Source organism: Ambystoma mexicanum, chromosome 10 (assembly GCF_040938575.1).
Source record: "Ambystoma mexicanum isolate Mex_15411 chromosome 10, UKY_AmexF1_1, whole genome shotgun sequence".
Lineage (NCBI taxonomy): Eukaryota > Metazoa > Chordata > Amphibia > Caudata > Ambystomatidae > Ambystoma > Ambystoma mexicanum.
The window spans coordinates 154,265,094-154,285,425 of NC_090932.1; the positions used below are offsets into that span (position 1 = coordinate 154,265,094).

The following is a 20,332-nucleotide window of genomic DNA, read 5'->3' on the forward strand; positions in this document are numbered from 1 at the left end:
TGTCTGAGATTGTGCGCGTTGCAGATTTCTTGTATTTGGACACTGGCTTTGGAAGATGAGGTTTTTACATTCTGTGATCTATCCTTTTGAGGGTTTAATGGGGTGTTTCGGTCACCGCCCCAGATGATAGTGACTGAGCCCGTAGTTTCCAAATGGGTCATAACCCAGTCAAAATTGTTCGCACCGTCTGAGTTTGGTCCATAGGAGTTCACAATAACGACTTCCTTCCCCTCAAGAACTCCACGTATGAGTAGTGCTCTGCCTTCCTGGTCTTTTTCAGAGGATATAGGTTTGAATTGTACTCTTTTGCTTATTAAGATGGCAACTCCTCTCGCAAACGAGGAGTATGATGAGAAGTATCTATGGCACCCCCAATCTCGTGCCCAGCTGTTTTCAGCACTGGGGAGGAGGTGAGTCTCTTGAATCAGAGCAACATCGATCTTGTGCCTCCGGAGATATTGGGATATTTTCCGTGTTTTGGTTTGGTTATTGCCGCCCCTGATGTTCCAAGTTGCTAAGTTAACCATGAGTGTGTGATAGTCTTATTTTCCTGGGTTTGTCCTTCGTGTTTGGTGATTGTAATCATTGCGCCTCCTCTTTTTTTGCAAAGCGGTGATATACACACCTGCTGGCGGGGCCGGGGGGGCGCCGCTTCTAGCGACCCGGGGTGGAGGGCGAGGATCGGGCGCAAGGGCCGGCGGTGGACCTGTTCTCTGTGCTTCCCCATAACTATATTAAACTTCCCAACTTCACATGGGCAACCCCCAACTTGCCCATCAGTAACTCCTTCCTTTCTCGTAACTTTCCCCCTTCCTTTTAACATTTGTTTAAAAACTTTTAACAATGCTGCGCAAGGAGCTTTCCGAATTGCGTGGCTCCCTGTTGGTTGATCCATTAGTTTTCTGCTGGTGAGGATCTGGCGTTACGGTTTTGGTCCCACTTCCGGTCGCCGGTCACGGTGGGTTTCTCCGTGCCCTTTCTCTTTGAGATAGTCTCGGATTGATGTTCGGGGGCTGGCATCCGGCTTGGTCCAAGTTGGAGCTGGCTTCCTCAGGGACTGAAAGAATTGGGCTTTCACGTCATGTTGTACTCAGAGTCTGGTGGGGAAAAGCATTGAGTATGGTATTTGATTGTCTCTCAGCCTCTGTTTGACATTGTACTTGGACCGCTCGAGAGAAGGCAGGGTAAAAATGAATGGTGTCGCTGTCATAATGTAGTCTGCCTTCCTCCCTTGCAAGCCGCAGGATCGTATCGCGTTCTCTGTCACTCAATAGTCTTGCGAAAATCTGGCGAGGGGTGGGGGGGCCTGGGGATTGGTTTTGATGCTGGGTTTCTGTGAGTCCATTCGACAACAAATAGGTGAGAGAGTGCGTCTGCTCCGAACAGTTCTGTGCAAATTCTTTCGACGTGGTCTTCCATTTTGGACTGGGTTTGTTGTTCTCTTACTCCGATTAGCTCAAGTTGTTCCTTCTAGAGCAACTTTCCAAATCCTCGTTTTTGGCATTTACTGTTTTGATCTGTGCTTCCAGCGTCGACACTCTAGCTGTTAGTGCCGTCAAGTCGTCGTCTAGGGAGCCCACCCTCTGTTCCACCGTGTCTAAATGTTCTGCGTGATTATTGAGTTTGTGCTGCAACCGGTCTACCTTAGAAGACAGACCGTCAATTTTACAGTTGAGGCTCCCGATTCCAGCTTTCAGCTCAAGAAGGATTTTGCGGATTTCGAGGGGTTGAGGAGGGTCTTCTTCCTGATGCATCGTCTGCGAAGGGGATTCTGGGTCCTTGGTGGGTTGAGGCGTCTTGGGCATTGTTCCTGATTCAAAGTTTAACTTGCGTTGTGACTTATCTGTTTTCCCATGTTGCGGAGGCTGTACCTGAGGGTTTGTGCGGGCTTTGCTGTGATATGGTCTTATTCCTGGTTGTTGGAGTAGGGTGGAGCCCGGAGAGGTTTTCCAGGGCTGCACTATGATTGGCAAAAGAGACGTGAGCTTGGTCTGGGGGTCTTGGGGGGAGTGGGGGGGGGGTTTGCTGACCTCCGTGTGCTGATTTTGTGCTTTCTGGGCCAATGCGTTTTGTGTCACCTGATTCACCGGGCCGTGTAGTTTGAGTGTACCAGAAATGTTTATTCCTGGGTCGCCCGAGGTGGTTTTATTCCACGAAGTTGTGGTAGTTCTCAGTGCTATTTACTTTGTGGAAAGGGGCAATGTTGCACCACAGAGTCGTTGTCCACCACAGCCACGGTGAGGGGGGGCGGGTGTTTCACAATCTCATGTGTGCCTGCGGTGCTGTTTGAGAGTCACTATTGAGCCGTAGATGCTGTGGATCAGTGTTACTTAGCAGGTATGATGAGGCCCTAGCCTGTGCCTTTTGTATGGCACGCCGGAGAGGGTCCATACAAAAGGCACATTGTTGCCAGTGCGCTGTTCGGGGTTCCTTTGCATGGCGCCGGTGTTTCTCCTCTGTTTTTGGGGGGAGTTGGCTTAGGTCCGGTGTGCTGTTGCAGGTAGTAGGCCCCAGTGCTTTGTGCTGGGTGGGTGTTGCGGTGGCGCCGTAGTAGTGGCCCTCGCTGGGAGACAGCTTGGGAGCCTTTTCGTGCGCTCTGTGTAGGCTGCTGGATCCTTGGGCGTTGCCCAGTGCTTGGGTAATGGCATTAGGGGTTTCTTCAGTACAGTTTGATGATATTTGTTCCCAGCCCGTGGTGGTAGGGGTGCTATAGTGGGCTTATGTCCGGACTGCCACTGACTCTGAGATTCTCCCAGGGGGTCTGGGGGGGGTTCTGTCACTTGGCACGCTGTGTCTGGTCGCGGGCTTGGGTTTAGGCTGGCAGCAAAGGGGCACGGTGCGTGCAGTGCGGTAGGGTGGAGGGCCCCGGTCGTCTCAGGGCATGCGGTGCTGGCGCTGTACCTTTTGTTCCGTTGGGGGTGCCTCAGGTGTTGCTGCTGGGTCTCTGCCAGTGATCTGGAGCCTCTTGTGCCGCCGCGGGATGGGGGGCTCCGGTGTCTCGCCTTCTATATTGGATCCGGCCCTTCTGTCACCGGGAGTCCGCCCACATTAGTTGTGTCGTCGGTCTGGCTGCCGACTCTTCTCCTGCGCACCCAGCCACCTCCACAAACCGCCGGCCGAGGGCTGGTCACGGCAATCTGCTGAGTGTTTTTCCTTTGATAAGCCCTCTGTTATGTGTTTTCCGGGTTACGCCTCCCGCCCGGGCCTCCGAACACAGATGTCCTCTCCCGCTGCTGGGCTCTGCGTCGCTGTCAGGAGGGTACGCCGGGTGATCACTCCGTAGCTCACAGAGCAGGTGGATCTCCTGTACATGCGGGGGCCTGCGTTTGGAGTTCTGGTTCTGCCTCCTTTGTTGGCCATCTCGCGGGGTCCAAATCGGAGCTCAGCCACTCCTCCGCCCACGGCCCTCCAGGTCGGCCACGCGAGGTCGGGGTCTGCGGCCTGCAATTTCCTCGGTCGTGTTTCCTGCATCTGGTTGCTCGATTTTCTCTCCAGAGGTGTAGCATGCAGCCTGAGTTCCGATGCTGGCTCCGAGTCAGGGGACAAGTACTTTCCTCAAAACAAGAAGTGGATGTTCCCAAAGTGGGGAACTCCCGTCCCCTGCACACTGTCCAAGATCTGTCAAAACAGACCAATCATTTTTAACCATATGGTGTCTGATATAGAAAACACCATATGTAGTTAATGCTCTTCAAATGTATTTATATACTGTTCATCAAAAATAATTGAAATGGAATTCTTTCATAAGTATCAATAAACCAAAACTTTCATGATTAACACAAGAGCTTCAATTTAATTCATCATTGGATGGCCCAACGCGTTTAGAGTATTCACTCTTCATCAGGGGCGAAAATTCACAATTTTCAAAGTTTCTACAAAAGCAAAAACAAATTACGGAAGAAAGTATTAATGAATAATATTATAAAACTTAAACAAATCTACTGTGCAACAACAGTTTGTGGCAATCAAAACAATATACATCTTCAAACCAAGCATGATAAATACATGATATGGGTAACATCTATGTAGTGCTTCAATATTGACATCAACATTGTTATCAACCTAATGATGTACATTTTAGATTAAATTAGTAAATTCAACACTCCAATCGGTCCAGAAAACTAAGGACTATTTATTTGAACCAAACCTGTAGATAAGTGTATGATTAAAAGATGTGAAGAGAAGTGAATTCTGCTGACCTTGTGTTTAGGATGTATTTTGCAAACTGGAATAGAACGTTTTCTTAAAAAGGATGGAAAAACATCCGGCATCATATGTGGGAGGGGCTATCACCCAGGGAATACAGGATACTTACTACCTGTAAAAAATAGTAATCGGGGATATTAAGGGCTGAATACGCACAGTTAACAAAAAGAAATTCATGTTACAAAGAAGTTGCTAACCTTATTAGGTGTATATGCCACATGACGACACTCCAGCCACCGCAGTAGTTTCCAAAAGGAATGTATATCAAGCCTGTGCTCTCTTTCTATGAGTGATCAAAAAGACTCTACATCAGCGAACTGCATGGGAGGGAAGAAAGAGTATACAAAAAGTACTTAGTCCCATGGTGTAATGGACCGGGTCTACAGTAACCCAGAATATAAATCAATTCAAGACTTACTTATTTACACGAATAAGAAGTTGCTCCGCAGAACACGCGAAGAAACACAGGAGCAGGCGCCGCCGCTGCTTACGCCCAGATTTCAAATGGCTCTATTCTGACCATCCACTGTGCAGTTTGATAATGGGAAGATGTGCATGGGGGAAACCCCACAACCAGAATCCGTCGACATTTCAGGAGATTCAGTTGTGCTTCATAGGTTCCTAGGTATCCCAGGTGGGATGGATGAAATGGAGCTGTTGGTCCTTAGTCTTTTTTTAAATGCATGACCACATTCTTCACTGCTGAAAGTAGCTGCATCTGATAGAATCTGGAGCTCTAACTGGCCATATTACTCGCCATTCAAACCTACATTGTGGATTGTCCGTTATAAAGGTCACTCTTCTTGAACTCTTACCATGTCTTGATATGAGATGACACCCTCTATATAACCCGAATGTAGGGAATGCCACATCTAGCTCTGATTCAGGTTTTAGTATTTGGTGGCTTCCTGATGTGTGGAACCTTCATTCCACAGCATTCCTGCGTTGAACCCGTCCGTAGTCCCCCAATGGCAGCTTTCTGAAAAAGATGTCCCAAAAAGAGTAGACTGTTTTAGTGATGGCACCTTCAACATGTTTTCCTGGTTTGACAGAAAGGCTTTTTTGATCAGCTTAGTTTTTGTCCAGGATGGGAACATCCAAACATTTTCAAAACACACCCTTGCAAATAATAAGAGCATGATTCTCATAGAGCTGCCTTCTCATTACTTTGGCAAGTTAAAGGTAGGGTGTTTTGACCTTACTAGGCATTGGATGATTGCTACAAAAGGAAAGACATGCCAAAACATTTCTATAATATAGTAGAGAATACAAAATTCACTTTTGGCCTCAAACATTGGCTGGGCTAGAGGTTGGTGTGTTTTGCTATGTTTTTGTTGTGGTAAAAAGGTATGCCCAAAGGAATTATGTAAACTTGGTATAATCTGTCATTTCAGGCAAAACTTTCAATTTTGATGCTTCATAACAAGAAACATAATTAATCCTGTTTGTTGACAATTTGCCTCACCAGGTACTGGTTCCAATGCATGCTACATGGAAGAGATGCGCCACATTGACCTGGTGGAAGGAGATGAGGGGCGGATGTGCGTGAACATGGAATGGGGAGCATTTGGAGATGACGGGGCACTTGATGACATCAGAACAAATTTTGACCGGGAGATTGATATGGGATCCCTCAATCCTGGCAAACAAATGCAAGTGATATTTAAAAAAATGTTTTGGTATATCTTTAAAACTCCCCGTCTGTTGTTCATTATATTCATGGCCACACGCCATGAGATTGCTGCTGTTTTATACTCGGTTACCGTCAGTACAGTTTAGCTACGTCTTGGGGGTGGGCCCAGTGCAGGGTTGGGAGTCTCAGGCCATGCATGGTTTTAGGGCATTTGTTTTTAGTTTTGTGTTCAAGGTACATGAGAAGGTACTTATCATAGGCACATGGTTCTCAGTCATTTTGTCTGGCTCACCTAGTGGTAGCTGTGTCTTCAAGCACCCAAGGACATCCTTTCAGAGGGAAGCATGATGAGTACAAATGTAGTGTACGCAGTATCTCCTTCAATAATCCATGGCTTGTACAGAGATATCATAATAGATGGACTAAATATACTGTTGCAGGTTAAGAATGGTATAGGTACAGGTACATGTGCAATTATGAGGTGAGGTAACCACAATTCTACAGTTGTTAGTGGGCCAGCTTAGGTCACTTGCTGATGACCCAAACATGTCCTAGTAGCATATGCTGAGGAGGGGGAAGACCCTGATCTGGGTGTAATTAGATACTTGACCTTTTGTCAATGTGCCGCATTACCACAATCTGCATGTGCATGTAGTTTTAATAGGCAGCCTCTACAAGGGATTGTTATTGTAATGGTGGCAGAAGACTATGAAAGATTATTGGAAGAACTATCATGAGATACAGGTAATGGAGGAAGGCATTGCTATACACACCATTGTATTACACACGTCTTCACTGTACATGAAGGAACTTATGTGCAAACGTAGCCATTGTCTGCACCATGCCTCATGGAAGTGTAACCTTCAAAATCTTTCCATGTTACATAGTGAAACTACTGCACAGAAACCATAAAGACACCACAATGCATACAAACATGATAATTTACAAGGGAATTAAGGTAAGCTAAAAAGGAGTTGAAGCTGCCAACAGTATACCACTCCTTTCACTATCCTACTCCCTCTTCACCTTACTAACCCATCCCATCTTCTCATTTACAGATCCGCCTGAGCACCTGGGGACCAATTCCATTGGTGACGGTGCGCTATATAAATACCTTTAACATAACATACTGATTATCTTCATGCACAGAAACCAGTGCTGTGTTTTGCCCTTTCTTCTTCTTCCCCTACATGTGTACGTATCTTATGATGTGAGTGAATCGTAAGGAATGTAGTGTAATAACATATGAGCAGGGTGCCGTACACAAATGTAGAACCTTTTGAATTGTTTATTCCTGACTGTTAGCCAAGAAAAGCACCTGGCCTACTTCTGGTAATGAACAAAACTGAGGGAGCCACATATGTGATGTCATCAGTGATGTCATGAATGAGATGTGTGATGGCACCTTTGATGTCATGGGTGTTAGTCCAATGTTTTTCCATTGGATTGAATGTCATAGGTTTTTGCTAGTGCAACTTAACATATATATATATATATATATATATATATATATATATATATATATATATATATATATATATATATATATATATATTTCGGTTGGACTATTTCCAACTTTGAACTAATCTGGGGCAAGAGTTTCCAGATTGTCCTAAAAAATATTGTTCTCTCGACCATTTTAACCTTTAAAATGGTACTATGTTACCGCCCACTAGGTCCTGCTGATGTCTTTCTGGAACATTTAAATAATATTCTGTCAACCACAGTGTTAAAATATTCCTGTCTACTTATAACAAGTGACTTTAATATATGGCTAGAAGCACAGCATAATACAACCGCCTCTAGACTATCTGAAATCTTTGAGTCATAATCATGCACTCCTGATGACCTCCCCTTCACATAAGATGGGACATTGCCTTGATGTCTTGGCAGCGAGAGAACCTGGGTTTTTCATGCTTGATAATTTTATAATATGTGCCATGGACATTGCCAAGATGGCACAGTTTAATGAAGAAAAAGTGCCAGATAGGGGTCTCTAGCATCGTTCCAGAAGACATCTGGTTAAAATATCAGGAGATAAGATTATGGCCTTGCCTACTGAAACAGACGGCTTACATGATGAGCAGTTTTCTGCCACTGGCTTTAGAAAACCGGAAGAAATCTGCAATATTATTGCGCCTAGAAAACCTAAACATTTAAATTAAACTTCCAATGCCTGGTTCACTCCTGATATCAAAAAACCACAAACAAATTATAGGCAAAAGGAGTAAAAATTGAGCAAACAGAGCTGTAAAGATCTACAAGAAAGCCATTTTTAAAGCTCAATCTTCTTTTCTACAAAATAACATAGCAACTGCCTGAAACAGACCGTGTGAACTCTTTTTAATACAGAATAGTGTTATCAACCCTCTGTGTATCTCTTCAAACCTGGCCCCCTCGGAGACCCTGGCCAATTAGTTTAATGTCTTTTTTAAACAAGATAGAATCCATCCAACAAGACATCACTCATAAAGCATCTACCTTGAAAATGAAACCTGATGCATACAATCCATTGCTTCTCCTTTTGAATTTATGAACACTAAGACTAGCCCTATTCTCAAGCTTCTTCAAAACCTCAAACCCACTATACATGCATTCGATGGAATCATGGCATATGCCATCAAGAGTAATACCCTCTCTAAAAGCTGTCATAACAGCTTTTGTTAATTTATCTCTGAATGAGGAGAATGTTCTTCAGGTGTTATAAAACGCTACCCTAACACCACTACTAAAAATAAAAGAAATCCCTTGATCCTAAAATATTGAAGACTTATTGGCCAGTGGCAGATCTTCCATGGCCAGCTAAGGTGCCGGAGAAAGTAGTGACTTCTCAGCTACACGCCCATCTAAATAAGTACCAAATCCTAAACATCTATCAATCTGGGTTTCGTCCATTGCATGGGACAAGACCGGTTGGTTGCGGCATGGGATGATGTGCTGAAGAACTCTGATGAGGGGGCACTAACGTTGATTATGTTGGACCTCCCTGCAGCGTTTGACACAGTAACATTTGATATCCTGCTGTCCAGACACTCAAATGTGGGAGGAGTGTCAAAGCATTTCCCTAGTTTTGTTCCTTCTTGACGGATTATCGGCAAAGTGTCAAGCCAGGAAACTTCACCTCTACAGAAACCAAAATACACTGTGGTGTTCCACAGAGATCCTCTTTGTCCCCAATTGTTTGTAATATCTAAATGCAACCATTGATGAAAATTATCTCAAATTTCAAACTCTCATCTCACTCATACGCAGATTTCACTTAGCTGTACTTGCAGATTGAATACCTCACTGTGCCATTGGAAAATATTATTAAATGCATTGATGAGATTGCACAATGGATGACCATGAACAGACACTAACTCAATCCCACCAAAACAGAAATTATACTGTTGGGTTCAAAGGGCCTATTAAAAAAAACAGAGGCAGCACCTCTGCACTTGTTCGGCCTTCCCTCTACCAATGCCTCTAGGGTTAAGAACCTGGGATGCTACTGGCAGTCTGATTTGGTTTGAAATCATACAATTGGTACCACCATTCAATCAGTATATTACACTCTTCTGCCTTCTTCGGGTAACTCTTGCATTCTTGGACCCCGCTGATGTCCCAATAGTTGTGGGATCTTTGGTTAACTCAAAGGTGGACTATGCTAGTGGTATGTTAATAGGCATTCCTAAATACCAACTTCAAAGGCTGTAGGTGATCCAAAATACATTGGTCAGGATGATTTTCAAAGTTTCCAAATTTACTTCAGTGACGAACTATCAAACTTTCTACATTGGTTGGTGGTGAGTCAACAAATCAATGTTTAAAGTCTTACGCTTGATGTACACATGTATGAATTGGCTGGCTCCCCTGTATCCCGCAAACAAGGTCTCCTATCAGCCTATGAGATCACACACATCCGAGTATAAAAAAACGATAAAGGTTTCGTCATCCCGCTATGCTGAAAAAGGAGATAGACTCTTCTTTGTCTATGAACCACGATTGTGGAACTCTCTGCCCTTAGTACTATAGAACATCAACTCTCGACTCCGTAAAGCATTAAAAACCTATTTATTCCAATGATTTATTTATTATTACATCATCTCACATTTGTATGCTTGTCAATATAAGATCAGCGGCCATATGCAATTGTTATAACTTGATGGTCGTGAAGATTATGGAGCCTCTGTCCACAAGTTGCACTCGGAAAGGTACAAATAACGTCCTGAGCGATCCTTGAGGCCACAGGTATTGGAGTGCCGAAGAACCCCAGCAACCAGGAACACCGGAGACCTCCCGACCGCTGTAAAGCAAGCAATGGGGCAGTATAATGGCAAGCAATTCACTGAATAGCAAGGTAAAACATATCAAGGGGCTTACCAAGGTCCAAAGGGGTCTGGAGGCATAAAGGGCATAGATGAAATGGAGGTGTTCCGTGTGGCTGCAGCGTGGGGCAAGCGGCAGCGGGTAAGGCGCAGTACTGGAAGGCTGCTGCGAAGTTTGGCACTGCAAATCCTGTATGGAGAGGGCACTTGGAAAGGTAACAGAGGAGGAAATCCGAAAACAGTCAGTTTAAGAGTTCCAAGGTCAAAAAGCCAGCCTAGTACGTTGAAACCAGGGGTAATCCAAAGGAATCCAAAGCACAGTCCAAAAGGTCCTGAAACAGCGGAGCAAAACAGTATCCGAGGGCTTGACGGGGAAATCCAAGAAGAGCAGTCCGTAGTCCAGAGTCGAGATGTGGAGACAGGAAGACGCCGAACAGTGCTTGATTGGGTCAGCTGTGAAGCACTGAATGAGTGTCCCCTCTCCAGTTTTGAAGGGGCCGAGGAGTGTCACAAGACCCCATCACGTGAGCAGTGATGCAGCACGTTTCCTTGTCACATGACCCAAGTTGTCAAAATGCTGCCAGGTCTTCCTGGGGGCATGATGAAGCAATGAAAAAATCTGGCGTCTCCGTCGACTGTCTCCAAGACGCCAGGGCAGCTGCCAACGATGCAATGAAAGGAATGGGTGAGTATGACCATAGCCCGTTGGATTCCCTTGTGTGTTCTTGCTGTATAGCATGATCCGCCGCTGCCGTGCTGCTTGAGGGAGTGAGGACATGGGGTTAGAAGGGGTAGATCAGGACCTGAGAGGGAGGGTTTAGTGGCTGCACGGGCATTCGTCCACGTAGGGCGACCAGTGGATGATGTAACAGAGCCCCCCCCTCCCCCAAAGGCCCATGACCCCGTGGGCAAGCAGGAAAATCCTGATGAAACTGGGCCACCAAACGAGGGGCATGTACATCCTGGGCAGGAACCCAAGAGCGCTCCTCAGGACAGTAACCCAACCAATCCACGAGGTACTGGAGCCGACCCCTGAAGAGACGAGAGCCCAAAATACCCCCAACCTCATAAACCTCAGGGTCAGCCAGTGACACAGGGGCAGGGGGAGAGACCAGACGTATAGGACCAGGGCATGGTTTCAGGAGAGAAGTATGAAAGACCGGGTGGACCCTCCAGGCTGAAGGAAGAGAAAGGTGGTAGGCCACCGGACTCAGGACACCAGACACCCGAAAAGGACCAACGAACCTGGGAAGTAACTTGTGACAGCCAGGCAAGTGCAGATGGCGGGAGGACAGCCAAACACAATCCCCCACACGGCAAACAGGAGCAGCAACCCGCTTCCTATCGGCTGAAGCTTTCATGGCCAACTGGGCCTCCCGCAAATGGGCAAGATTCTGGGCATGGACCGTGGCTAAGTCGCGAATACAAGACGAGGCAACAGGAGCACAAGAGAATGCGTAATCGGGGATGGGCAACGTACGGGGGTGCTGGCCATAGAGGGAGTAGAACGGGGAGAAGCCAGTGGAGGAGTGCAAGGAGTTGTTATGGGCGAATTCAGCGAGGTGTAGCAGGTGTACCCATGATTTCTGGTGTTGTAGCGAAAGGCAGCGTAAGTATTGTTCCACGGCCTGATTTACCCTCTCCATCTGGCCGTCGGTTTCCAGATGGTAAGCAGAGGAGAACCGTGCATCAATACCCAGTAATTTAGTGAGCGCACGCCAAAAACGAGACGTGAATTGTGAACCCCTGTCAGAAACCAAGACTGTAGGGAGCCTGAACAAACAAAAAATTGACTTGAAAAACAGGCTTGCCAATGTAGGTGCAGAGAGTATACCAGAACAAGGAATAAAGCGGGCCATCTTTGTGTATGCGTCCACTACAACCCACACCGTATCATAACCTTGTGAAAGAGGGAGGTCAGTCACAAAATCCGTTGTAAGGGTATGCCAGGGTTTGGGGGGAATCGGCATGGGCTGTAGAAGACCCAAGGGGCGGCCCCTACGGGACTTGCACTGGGCACACACTGAGCATGTGTTGACATAGTTCTCTACGTCACGCCGCATCGAAGGCCACCAGCACCAGCGTTTAAGTAGTTCCAGAGTACGCTGTTGCCCAGGGTGGCCATGGATGGCAGCATCATGAGACAATTCCATAGCTAGATTTCGAGTGTCACTTGTGGGTAAGAACAATCTGTTGTGAACAAAAGGCAGGCCATCATGATAAACGGGATCCCATTCTGCTAACTGTTGTGGATGTTGGGAAACCCATGTGCGTATGGCTGACAACAGGGGAGGCGAAGGTGTGCATAAGCATGCTACATGTCCGTGGTCAAGCACTGTTTCTGGGAAGACTGGAAGCAACACCCCTCCAGAAGAGCGGGATAGAGCATCTGCTTTACCATGAGATAGACCAGGGTGGTGTTTCACTACGAAGTCATAGGCTGCAAAGTATAAGTGCCAGCGCACCTGCCGAATGTTGACGCATTCGAGGGATGCAAGGTCTTGCAAATTCCTGTGATCAGTGTAAACCGTGACTTGATGTTTGGCCCCCATCAAATGGTGCCTCCATACCTGAAATGCGTCTTTGATCGCCAGGAGCTCCTTCTCGGTAACAGTATAACGGGACTCAGTAGATGTAAACTTGCGTGAATGGTATGCTACAGGGTGTAAATGACCAGAGGTTGGGCAGGGTTGCGACAATACAGCTCCTAAGGCAAAGGACGATGCATCTGCCTCGACAACGAATGGCAACTCCGGGTCCGGGTGTTGTAGGACAGGAGCTGAGGTAAACGCAGACTTTAGGGACTCAAAAGCGGCCTGATGTTCTGGAGTCCAGATAAATGGAGCATGTGGGCTGGTTAACGTTGTTAATGGTGCCACTATGGTAGAAAAGCCAGCGATAAAGCGCCGATAAAAATTGGCAAAGCCCAGGAAAGACTGTAAGGACTTCAAGTTTGCGGGACAGGCCATTCCAAGACGGCTCGGACCTTAGACTGATCCATAGTCAATCCACCCGGTGAAATGTGGAAACCCATAAAATCTACCTCTTTGGTATGAAACTGGCACTTCTCAGGCTTGGCAAATAGTGCGTTCTTGCGCAGACGGGATAGGACTTCCCGGACGTGAAGGATGTGCTTGTTTAAAGAGGAGGAAAAGATCAGAATGTCATCCAAGTAGACCACCACATAATTTAGACCACCACATAATTGTCCAGTATGTCCCCAAAAACCTCGTTCATAAATCGCTGGACGGTGGCAGGGGCGTTGCACAACCCGAAGGGCATCACCAGTTATTCAAATAAACCCTGTCGGGTGCAAAACGCCGTCTTCCACTCATCCCCTTTGCGAACACGTATCAGGTTATACGCCCCCCGGAGATCTAATTTGGTGTAGATGGGGGCGTGTGTTAATCTATCCAGGAGTGGAGAAATGAGAGGTATGGGGTGTCTATCCTTGATAGTGATGGCATTCAAACGCCGATAGTCTACACAGGGGCGAAGATCCCCCTCTTTCTTTGGAACAAAGAATATAGGGCATGCAGCAGGCGAGGAGGAGGGCCGATTGTGGCCCAAACGTAACGCCTCCTGCAAGTATTCTTCCAAGGCTTTTTCCTCTACTGGTGATAGAGAATAGATTCGGCCCCTGGGGATCTGAGTGTTGGGGACCAGATCTATGGGGCAATCGTAGGGTCTGTGTGGAGGTAAACCCTCTGATGTGCCCTTGTCAAAGACTGACAGAAACTCGTGATAAACATGGGGTATGTTGGTGAAGACCGCACCAACCATGTGCGGAGAGGAAGAGGGGGACTGTGGATAGCTCGTCCTGGCCCCCATACTCGGGGACGAGCAGTCAGAAAACCCGGATTCTTTTGTTTTGGGCGGCGCAGACCATTCTTGACCTTATGTCCATTAAGACCACAATAAAAGCAGGCGTCATCAGTTCTCCGCCTTTCCCATTCCGTCATAGTTATAGGGCTACGTATGCCACCCACTTGCATGGGTTCACAGGATACATCAGGCGGAACTGACAACTGTGTACCCGGGAATCGGGCTTCTACCTTGCGCTCGGTGCGTCGAGCGTCTAACTGGAGTGTTAGGTCAACCAGATCGGAAGCAACGGCACCACTGCCAAGGCGTACTTAATGGGGCCACTTAGACCTCTGTAGAATACCACAGCCTTTCTGTTTTTGGGCCAGGATGTTTCTGCCGCTAACTGGTTGAACCGTGTTACGTATTCTATAAGGGTGCTTCTCCCCTGAGAGAGATCAAGTAATTCAATATCTCTGGATTGAGCTTTGTGTCTGGTGTCAAAAACCTTGGACATTTCGGTTACTAGGAGGTCAAAGTCATAAAGGGCTGGATGGTCGTTTTCAAGTAATGGGTTGGCCCATGTAGCGGCGACGCCAGACAAATGGGAAAGCAAGAACGCGGCCTTAGTAGGTGCATCAGGGAACGCTGAAGGTCTACAAAGAAAATGTAATTTACATTGGTTCAAAAATGTGCGAAACTTCCTGGGGTCTCCCTGGAATCTCTCAGGGGGTGCTAAAGGAAAAGGAGTGGGAGCTATCACTGGTGTGATGATGGAAGGGGTGGCAGAAGGGCCAGGGATTGGAGGTGGGGGGTCCCCGAATTCAGGGTCAGGAGTTAAGGGATGGCGAGTACTCTGGAGGGAGTCAAGGCGGTGGTGTATCGCCGTTGTGGCTGCGGCCATATCGGCCCTCAAGGTAGTAACTGCTTGCAGTAGAGCGGCCACGGGGTCCCCAGCCGACGCCTCCATAATCTGGACGACCTGTTGGCCTCATAGTCTGTTATGACTTGATGGTCATGAAGATTATGGAGCCTCTGTCCACAAATTATACTCAGAAAGGTACAAATAACTTCCTGAGCGATCCTTGAGGCCACAGGTATTTGTGTGCCGAAGAACGCCAGGAACCAGGAACACCGGAGACCCCCCCGACCGCTGCAAAGTAAGCAATGGGTCAGTATAATGGCAAGCAATTCACTGAATAGCAATGTAAAAAATATCAAGGGGCTTACCAAGGTACAAAGGGGTCTGGAGGCATAAAGAGCACAGGTGAAATGGAGGTGTTCCGTGTGGCTGCAGCGTGGGGCAAGCGGCAGCGGGTAAGGCGCAGTACTGGAAGGCTGCTGCGAAGTTTGGCACTGCAAATCCTGTATGAAGAGGGCACTTCGAAAGGTAAGAGGAGGAAATCTGAAAACCGTCCGTTAAGAGTTCCAAGGTCAAAAAGCCAGCCTAGTACGTTGAAACCAGGGGTAATCCAAAGGAATCCAAAGCACAGTCCAAAAGGTCCTGAAACAGCAGAGCAAAACAGTATCCGAGGGCTTGACAGGGAAATCCAAGAAGAGCAGTCCATAGTCCAGAGTCGAGATGTGGAGACAGGAAGATGCCGAACAGTGCCTGATTGGGTCAGCTGTGAAGCACTGAATGACCGTTCCCTCTCCGGTTTTGAAGGGGCCGGGGAGTCTCACATGACACCATCACGTGACCGTTGATGCAGCACGTTTCCTTGTCGCATGACCCAAGTTGTCAAAATGCTGCCGCGTCTTCCTGGGGGCATGATGAAGCAATGAAAAAAGCCAGCGTCTCCGTCGACTGTCTCCAAGACGCCAGGGCAGCTGCCAACGATGCAATAAAAGGAACGGGTGAGTATGACCATAGCCCGTTGGATGCCCTAGTGTGTTCTTGCTGTATAGCATGATCCGCCGCTGCCGTGCTGCTTGAGGGAGTGAGGACATGGGATTAGAAGGGGAAGGCAGATCAGGACCTGAGAGGGAGGGTTTAGTGGCTGCACGGGCATTCGTCCGCGTAGGGCGACAAGTGGATGGTGTAACAGCAATTTATTTTGCCAGGTGCACGTTATAAATTACAAATACCAATACACGCTGTGCACCCCGATTGGGTCGAGGATTTTTAGTCTTTTTTTAAATGGATTAGAAAGTTTGAAGTTTAGTTTGTAATCAATAAGAGAGGAAGTGGGCTCTCTTTTGAAAGTGTTCCTGAATCATCACCTGAAGTATGTTGACGTTGTTTCCCTCATACCCTATTTTCCAGAGCCTAGCCTCCACCCACAGGTAGCCACGCTGTTTTCCTCAGTTTGTGGCAGAGAATTGTGCTATAGCTGACAGATGGCTTCAGAGAGAGGTGGACCTATGCACTTATTTTTCTAACCCAGTTTATTATTTTTAAAACCCTCATGAAATGGTTACATTGTAGATTTTAAAAATACAAAGTTCACACAAGGGCAATTATTCCAAAACTTCAGCAAGTTACATAGGTGAGCGCCCCGCTGTGAAACTATGAGCCATCAATGTATTTACAAGAACTCTTAGTAAAAGGAGGAATAGGGAGAAAGGGTTAAGAAGGATGGGGAAGGAGAAGGCATAAGAGGAGAGACTATTGGCCAAATGTGGTGAGGTGTGAGGGAAAGGCACAGTTGTATCACTAAAACAACAAGCTTTTATAATTGCCATAAACTGCCTCTTCTATTTAGAACAACACTAAAAGAATACTGTTTTCCTTTCATTTAGCATTCATTTATATTCACTAGTAGAATATTAAAATAGTGTAGTTGAACAAGGAGCACTAACCACTATAGGTAATAGCATGCGTGACAAAGACCCCAGTGTACCACTCTTCGCCTAATCTGTTTAGTAGTTGGCATCTAAAGGTTAAATGTAAGCATCACTGTGCACAGCCACAGCAAAACTAAGGATGTACCCACATTAATGCAGTCAGGAAGGTGTCTCAGTAGTCTTGCAATGATACTTCATTCATTGCAAACCTATCAAAAGGAAAGGCTAAACCCTACCCAAAAGATGCCAAAAGCAATCAAAAGCCATCAATACAAATTGCAGTAAAAACCAATTACAATCCACCTGCTGGGTTCCTCTCTTCCATCTGCCAAATGTATGCATCAAGGAAAGGAGAATTGGAAGAAAAACACAGATTTTGATACCTAAAACATCAGTGAACAGCTGAGAAGCAAGTCTGACAAAAACATGTCCCTTCACTATTTAATGAAAGACGTGGAAAATGTAGACTCCATGTAAAGCTCCATTCAAGCTCACAGAACCTAGGAACAGGAACGTAATTTTAATTGAAAAATCCCAGTAATTACAAACAGGGTGCAGATCTAAATTACCGTGGATGGTATCCAAAATGCTGCTTTTGTGGTGGAACTGCTTCCCTAGTGTTCAAGATCTTCTGTCGCCCACCTTTTTGGAAAGCATTCCATCGATCTGAAGTAGGCCTTCTCTTCAAAACATGATTTATAGTAGGCATGTGTACTGGCTCTCCTGCTGTTCTTTCTTTATAAACTCTTTCGCAACTCCCCTCTTAGCCTTGGCAGTTGACGCACCTACCATAAATGGAGAGAAAATGTCTATTGGTCATATAATTGCTTGGGCTAAAACATAGGACCTAGTAATACAGTCTATGCAGGAAAGCAGTAATGATCATTGACAACCCAATCCACATGCTGTCCTAAATGTGTTGCCCAATACCCTGTGGTAGGCACAATGCAAGATAAAGGGGTGGGTAGAAAAGGAACCCTCGACAATAAAATGGTACATTAACAGTCATTAGCAGGACCCTAAAATGTCACACCGTAAACGGTCATAATATTCCATCTAAACTCTTGTACAAGGTTCATTAGAACATTACAGATGTACACTATAGTCCTATAGCACCTTGCAGGAGGACAAATGGGTTATCACAATAGCCAATAAAGTCCAGGGGGCTTCAAGATATATTTAGGCTTCTATTCCCCAGACTCTTAATGTCATGGTACAGCCCAAAAAATAGACAGAAATGTAACCAGTAGTGATGCACATTAACTCAGCAGATCCTCCAGATCGCCAACTCTACCACTCACCTGTGGAGTCTCGTAACAATCCACCTTCTCCCCCGTGATCTTCAACTTTACATGGGACCCCTCGGAGCCCTCCTTGTCCCACACAACATCCATATTCACAAATACTCAGAAAACATGCAGCTCTCGCTCAAGCCTCAAGATATCCTCCATTGACAGGCTCAAGGCCTGCCTCACATTGATCCAGTCATAGATGTCCAGTGCTTACCTGAAACTTAATCCATCCAAGACTGAATTCCTACTGCTGACCAACAACACCGAACACCCAGATATCCACACCTTGCTCTCTGCTATGAATCTTGAGGGTTTCACAGCTCTGCTGGCCACCTGCGCCAACTCCATTGGGTTTGATATTGACAGACACCTCTCCTTCAAACAGCACATAGCAAGTAAGACACAAACGGTTTGGTACCACCTTTCTCTCTGGCAAATAATCAAGCCCTTCTCCTGTCCTAGCCATGGTCCTCTCCCACCGGGATGGTGGCAATGCCCTTTTGCAAGGCCTTCTGGCAACTACCCTGGCAACCATGAGATGTGTCCTGCATGCTGCAGCGCGACCCGTCAAAGGACTCTGCATATTTTACCACATCACTGTGACCCTCTTTGAAATGCACTGACTCCTGCTGCAAGCTTGTATCGTCATCAGATGCTGCTGCATCATCTACAAGATTGTCGCCCAGAAGTCCACAAGCTATCTCCCTGAGAAACCCAGCCTTCCTGGAGGTACAGGACCCACTAGAAGTACGTTTTGGAACTCCACTGGTGCAGGAAGGAAAGAAATGAAAGACAGGCCTTTTCTGTCTGCGTCCCAAAACTCTACAACCTCCTTGCAGCCAACATCAGTCTCTCCCCTTCACTTTTACAGTTCAGGAAGGAGCTCCAGACCCTCCCCTCACATCCCTAACTGGGACTGGGCGATCTGCTCCCAACCCTTTCCTCCCCTGGGTGCTTGCAGATCCCTTGCTATCAATTGCCCACCCTCCCCTGTTAGTTCCCCGCTCCCTGTTTCTCTGCTTCCTTCACCATGTTCTTCATCCCTATGCTTGTAAAGCGCTCTTTTGCTTCTCGAAGCTAGGTTTGTGCTCAATAAATACCATAATAATTATAATACAATTGGGTATGTTTTCTTAAAGAGTTGCTCATTCTTCAGGTACCCATTTCCCCAGGTCATGCTAAATGTTTGGCTATCGTAATGAATATCATTTCCTTTTTCTTGTGCTTTTAACTTGCTGATGTTGGAAGAAAACGGTTGTTTATTATTGCTTAAACGGCACAATAAATCTACTCTGATAGAAATGCTTGATTTCTGTAAAACACTGACAAGTAACTAGAGAACTGAAGGTAGCAAGTTGTAAATAAAGGATAGCTCAGAAGGAGGACACTATTGTGAATTAGTATCTGGCAAGGGTCAATGAGTTTGTAAAAACCAAGCTCATTGGCTCTCACCTGGGCCTTACCTGCCCGAGAAGGCTCCTAGCACTGCCGTGTCCCAGGGTTCATTCTGCGAGTGGCCACCATGGAAAGGGAGACCAGACTATGTGTAATCTCTTCGCCCCTTCCATGGCAGCCATTTTGTTTGTTTACTTTTTTTTTTACATTAATTTTAATGCCCATAATGGAAAGGGAGAAGGAACTATGTGGTGCCCCTTCTCCCTGATGGCCATGTTTTTTCTTTTTTTTTAATCTCAAGTCAAACGGTTGCAGTGCCCTTTCCCAGCTCGAGAAAAACTGCTATTAGTACCCAGGTACGATGTGCCGGGGTACTAATAGCGATATAACCCTCGGAGGAGGGCATTACTGGTAAGGTAATGCCCCTGGGGCTACTTTAAAGCCCTTGCTTCACTCTGGCTTCTAACTATGGCCCAGGGGACATTAGCCTATCGGGAGTGCCCCCCCCCTTCTAGGGTTATAGTTCATGATTAGATGCCTTGGTTTAGGGATAGTAGCTGAGAACTTGTTGGCCTCTTGAAAATGGAAAACTTAGACAATCTTGTTAACAGTTATCTTATACTGTTTCATTTGCACAGGCTTCCTTCATTTCATGTCTGATGCTAAATGTTTTTGTAAAGGTGTTTTGATCATTTTCTTTTAACCATAAATCAAGTTGATGTGTAAACTGTTCGAGGCGAGGGAATATGTATGTCTTGTAAACTGGTTTGATACTGAATCCGTTTTAAGTATTCAATTTGTAATCAGTAATTCAACAGTTTTGGGTCTTGTTTAGGCATAGGAGATGCATTTGCCAGGCACTGCCATAGTGATAGAATTTGGCCATCAATGGTATCATCTACAAAATG

General features: G+C 46.3%; 1 protein-coding gene across 1 annotated transcript in view; it reads left to right on the top strand.

The window, feature by feature from the left end:
• The window catches only part of LOC138491244 (hexokinase-2), a 388,662-nt gene that overhangs the window by 224,879 nt on the left and 143,451 nt on the right, over window positions 1–20,332 (top strand). Inside the window, exon 7 of the mRNA XM_069617654.1 lies at window positions 5,675–5,858. Within this exon, the coding sequence (XP_069473755.1) occupies window positions 5,675–5,858 (184 nt within the window). The remainder of the gene's footprint in view (window positions 1–5,674; window positions 5,859–20,332) is intronic.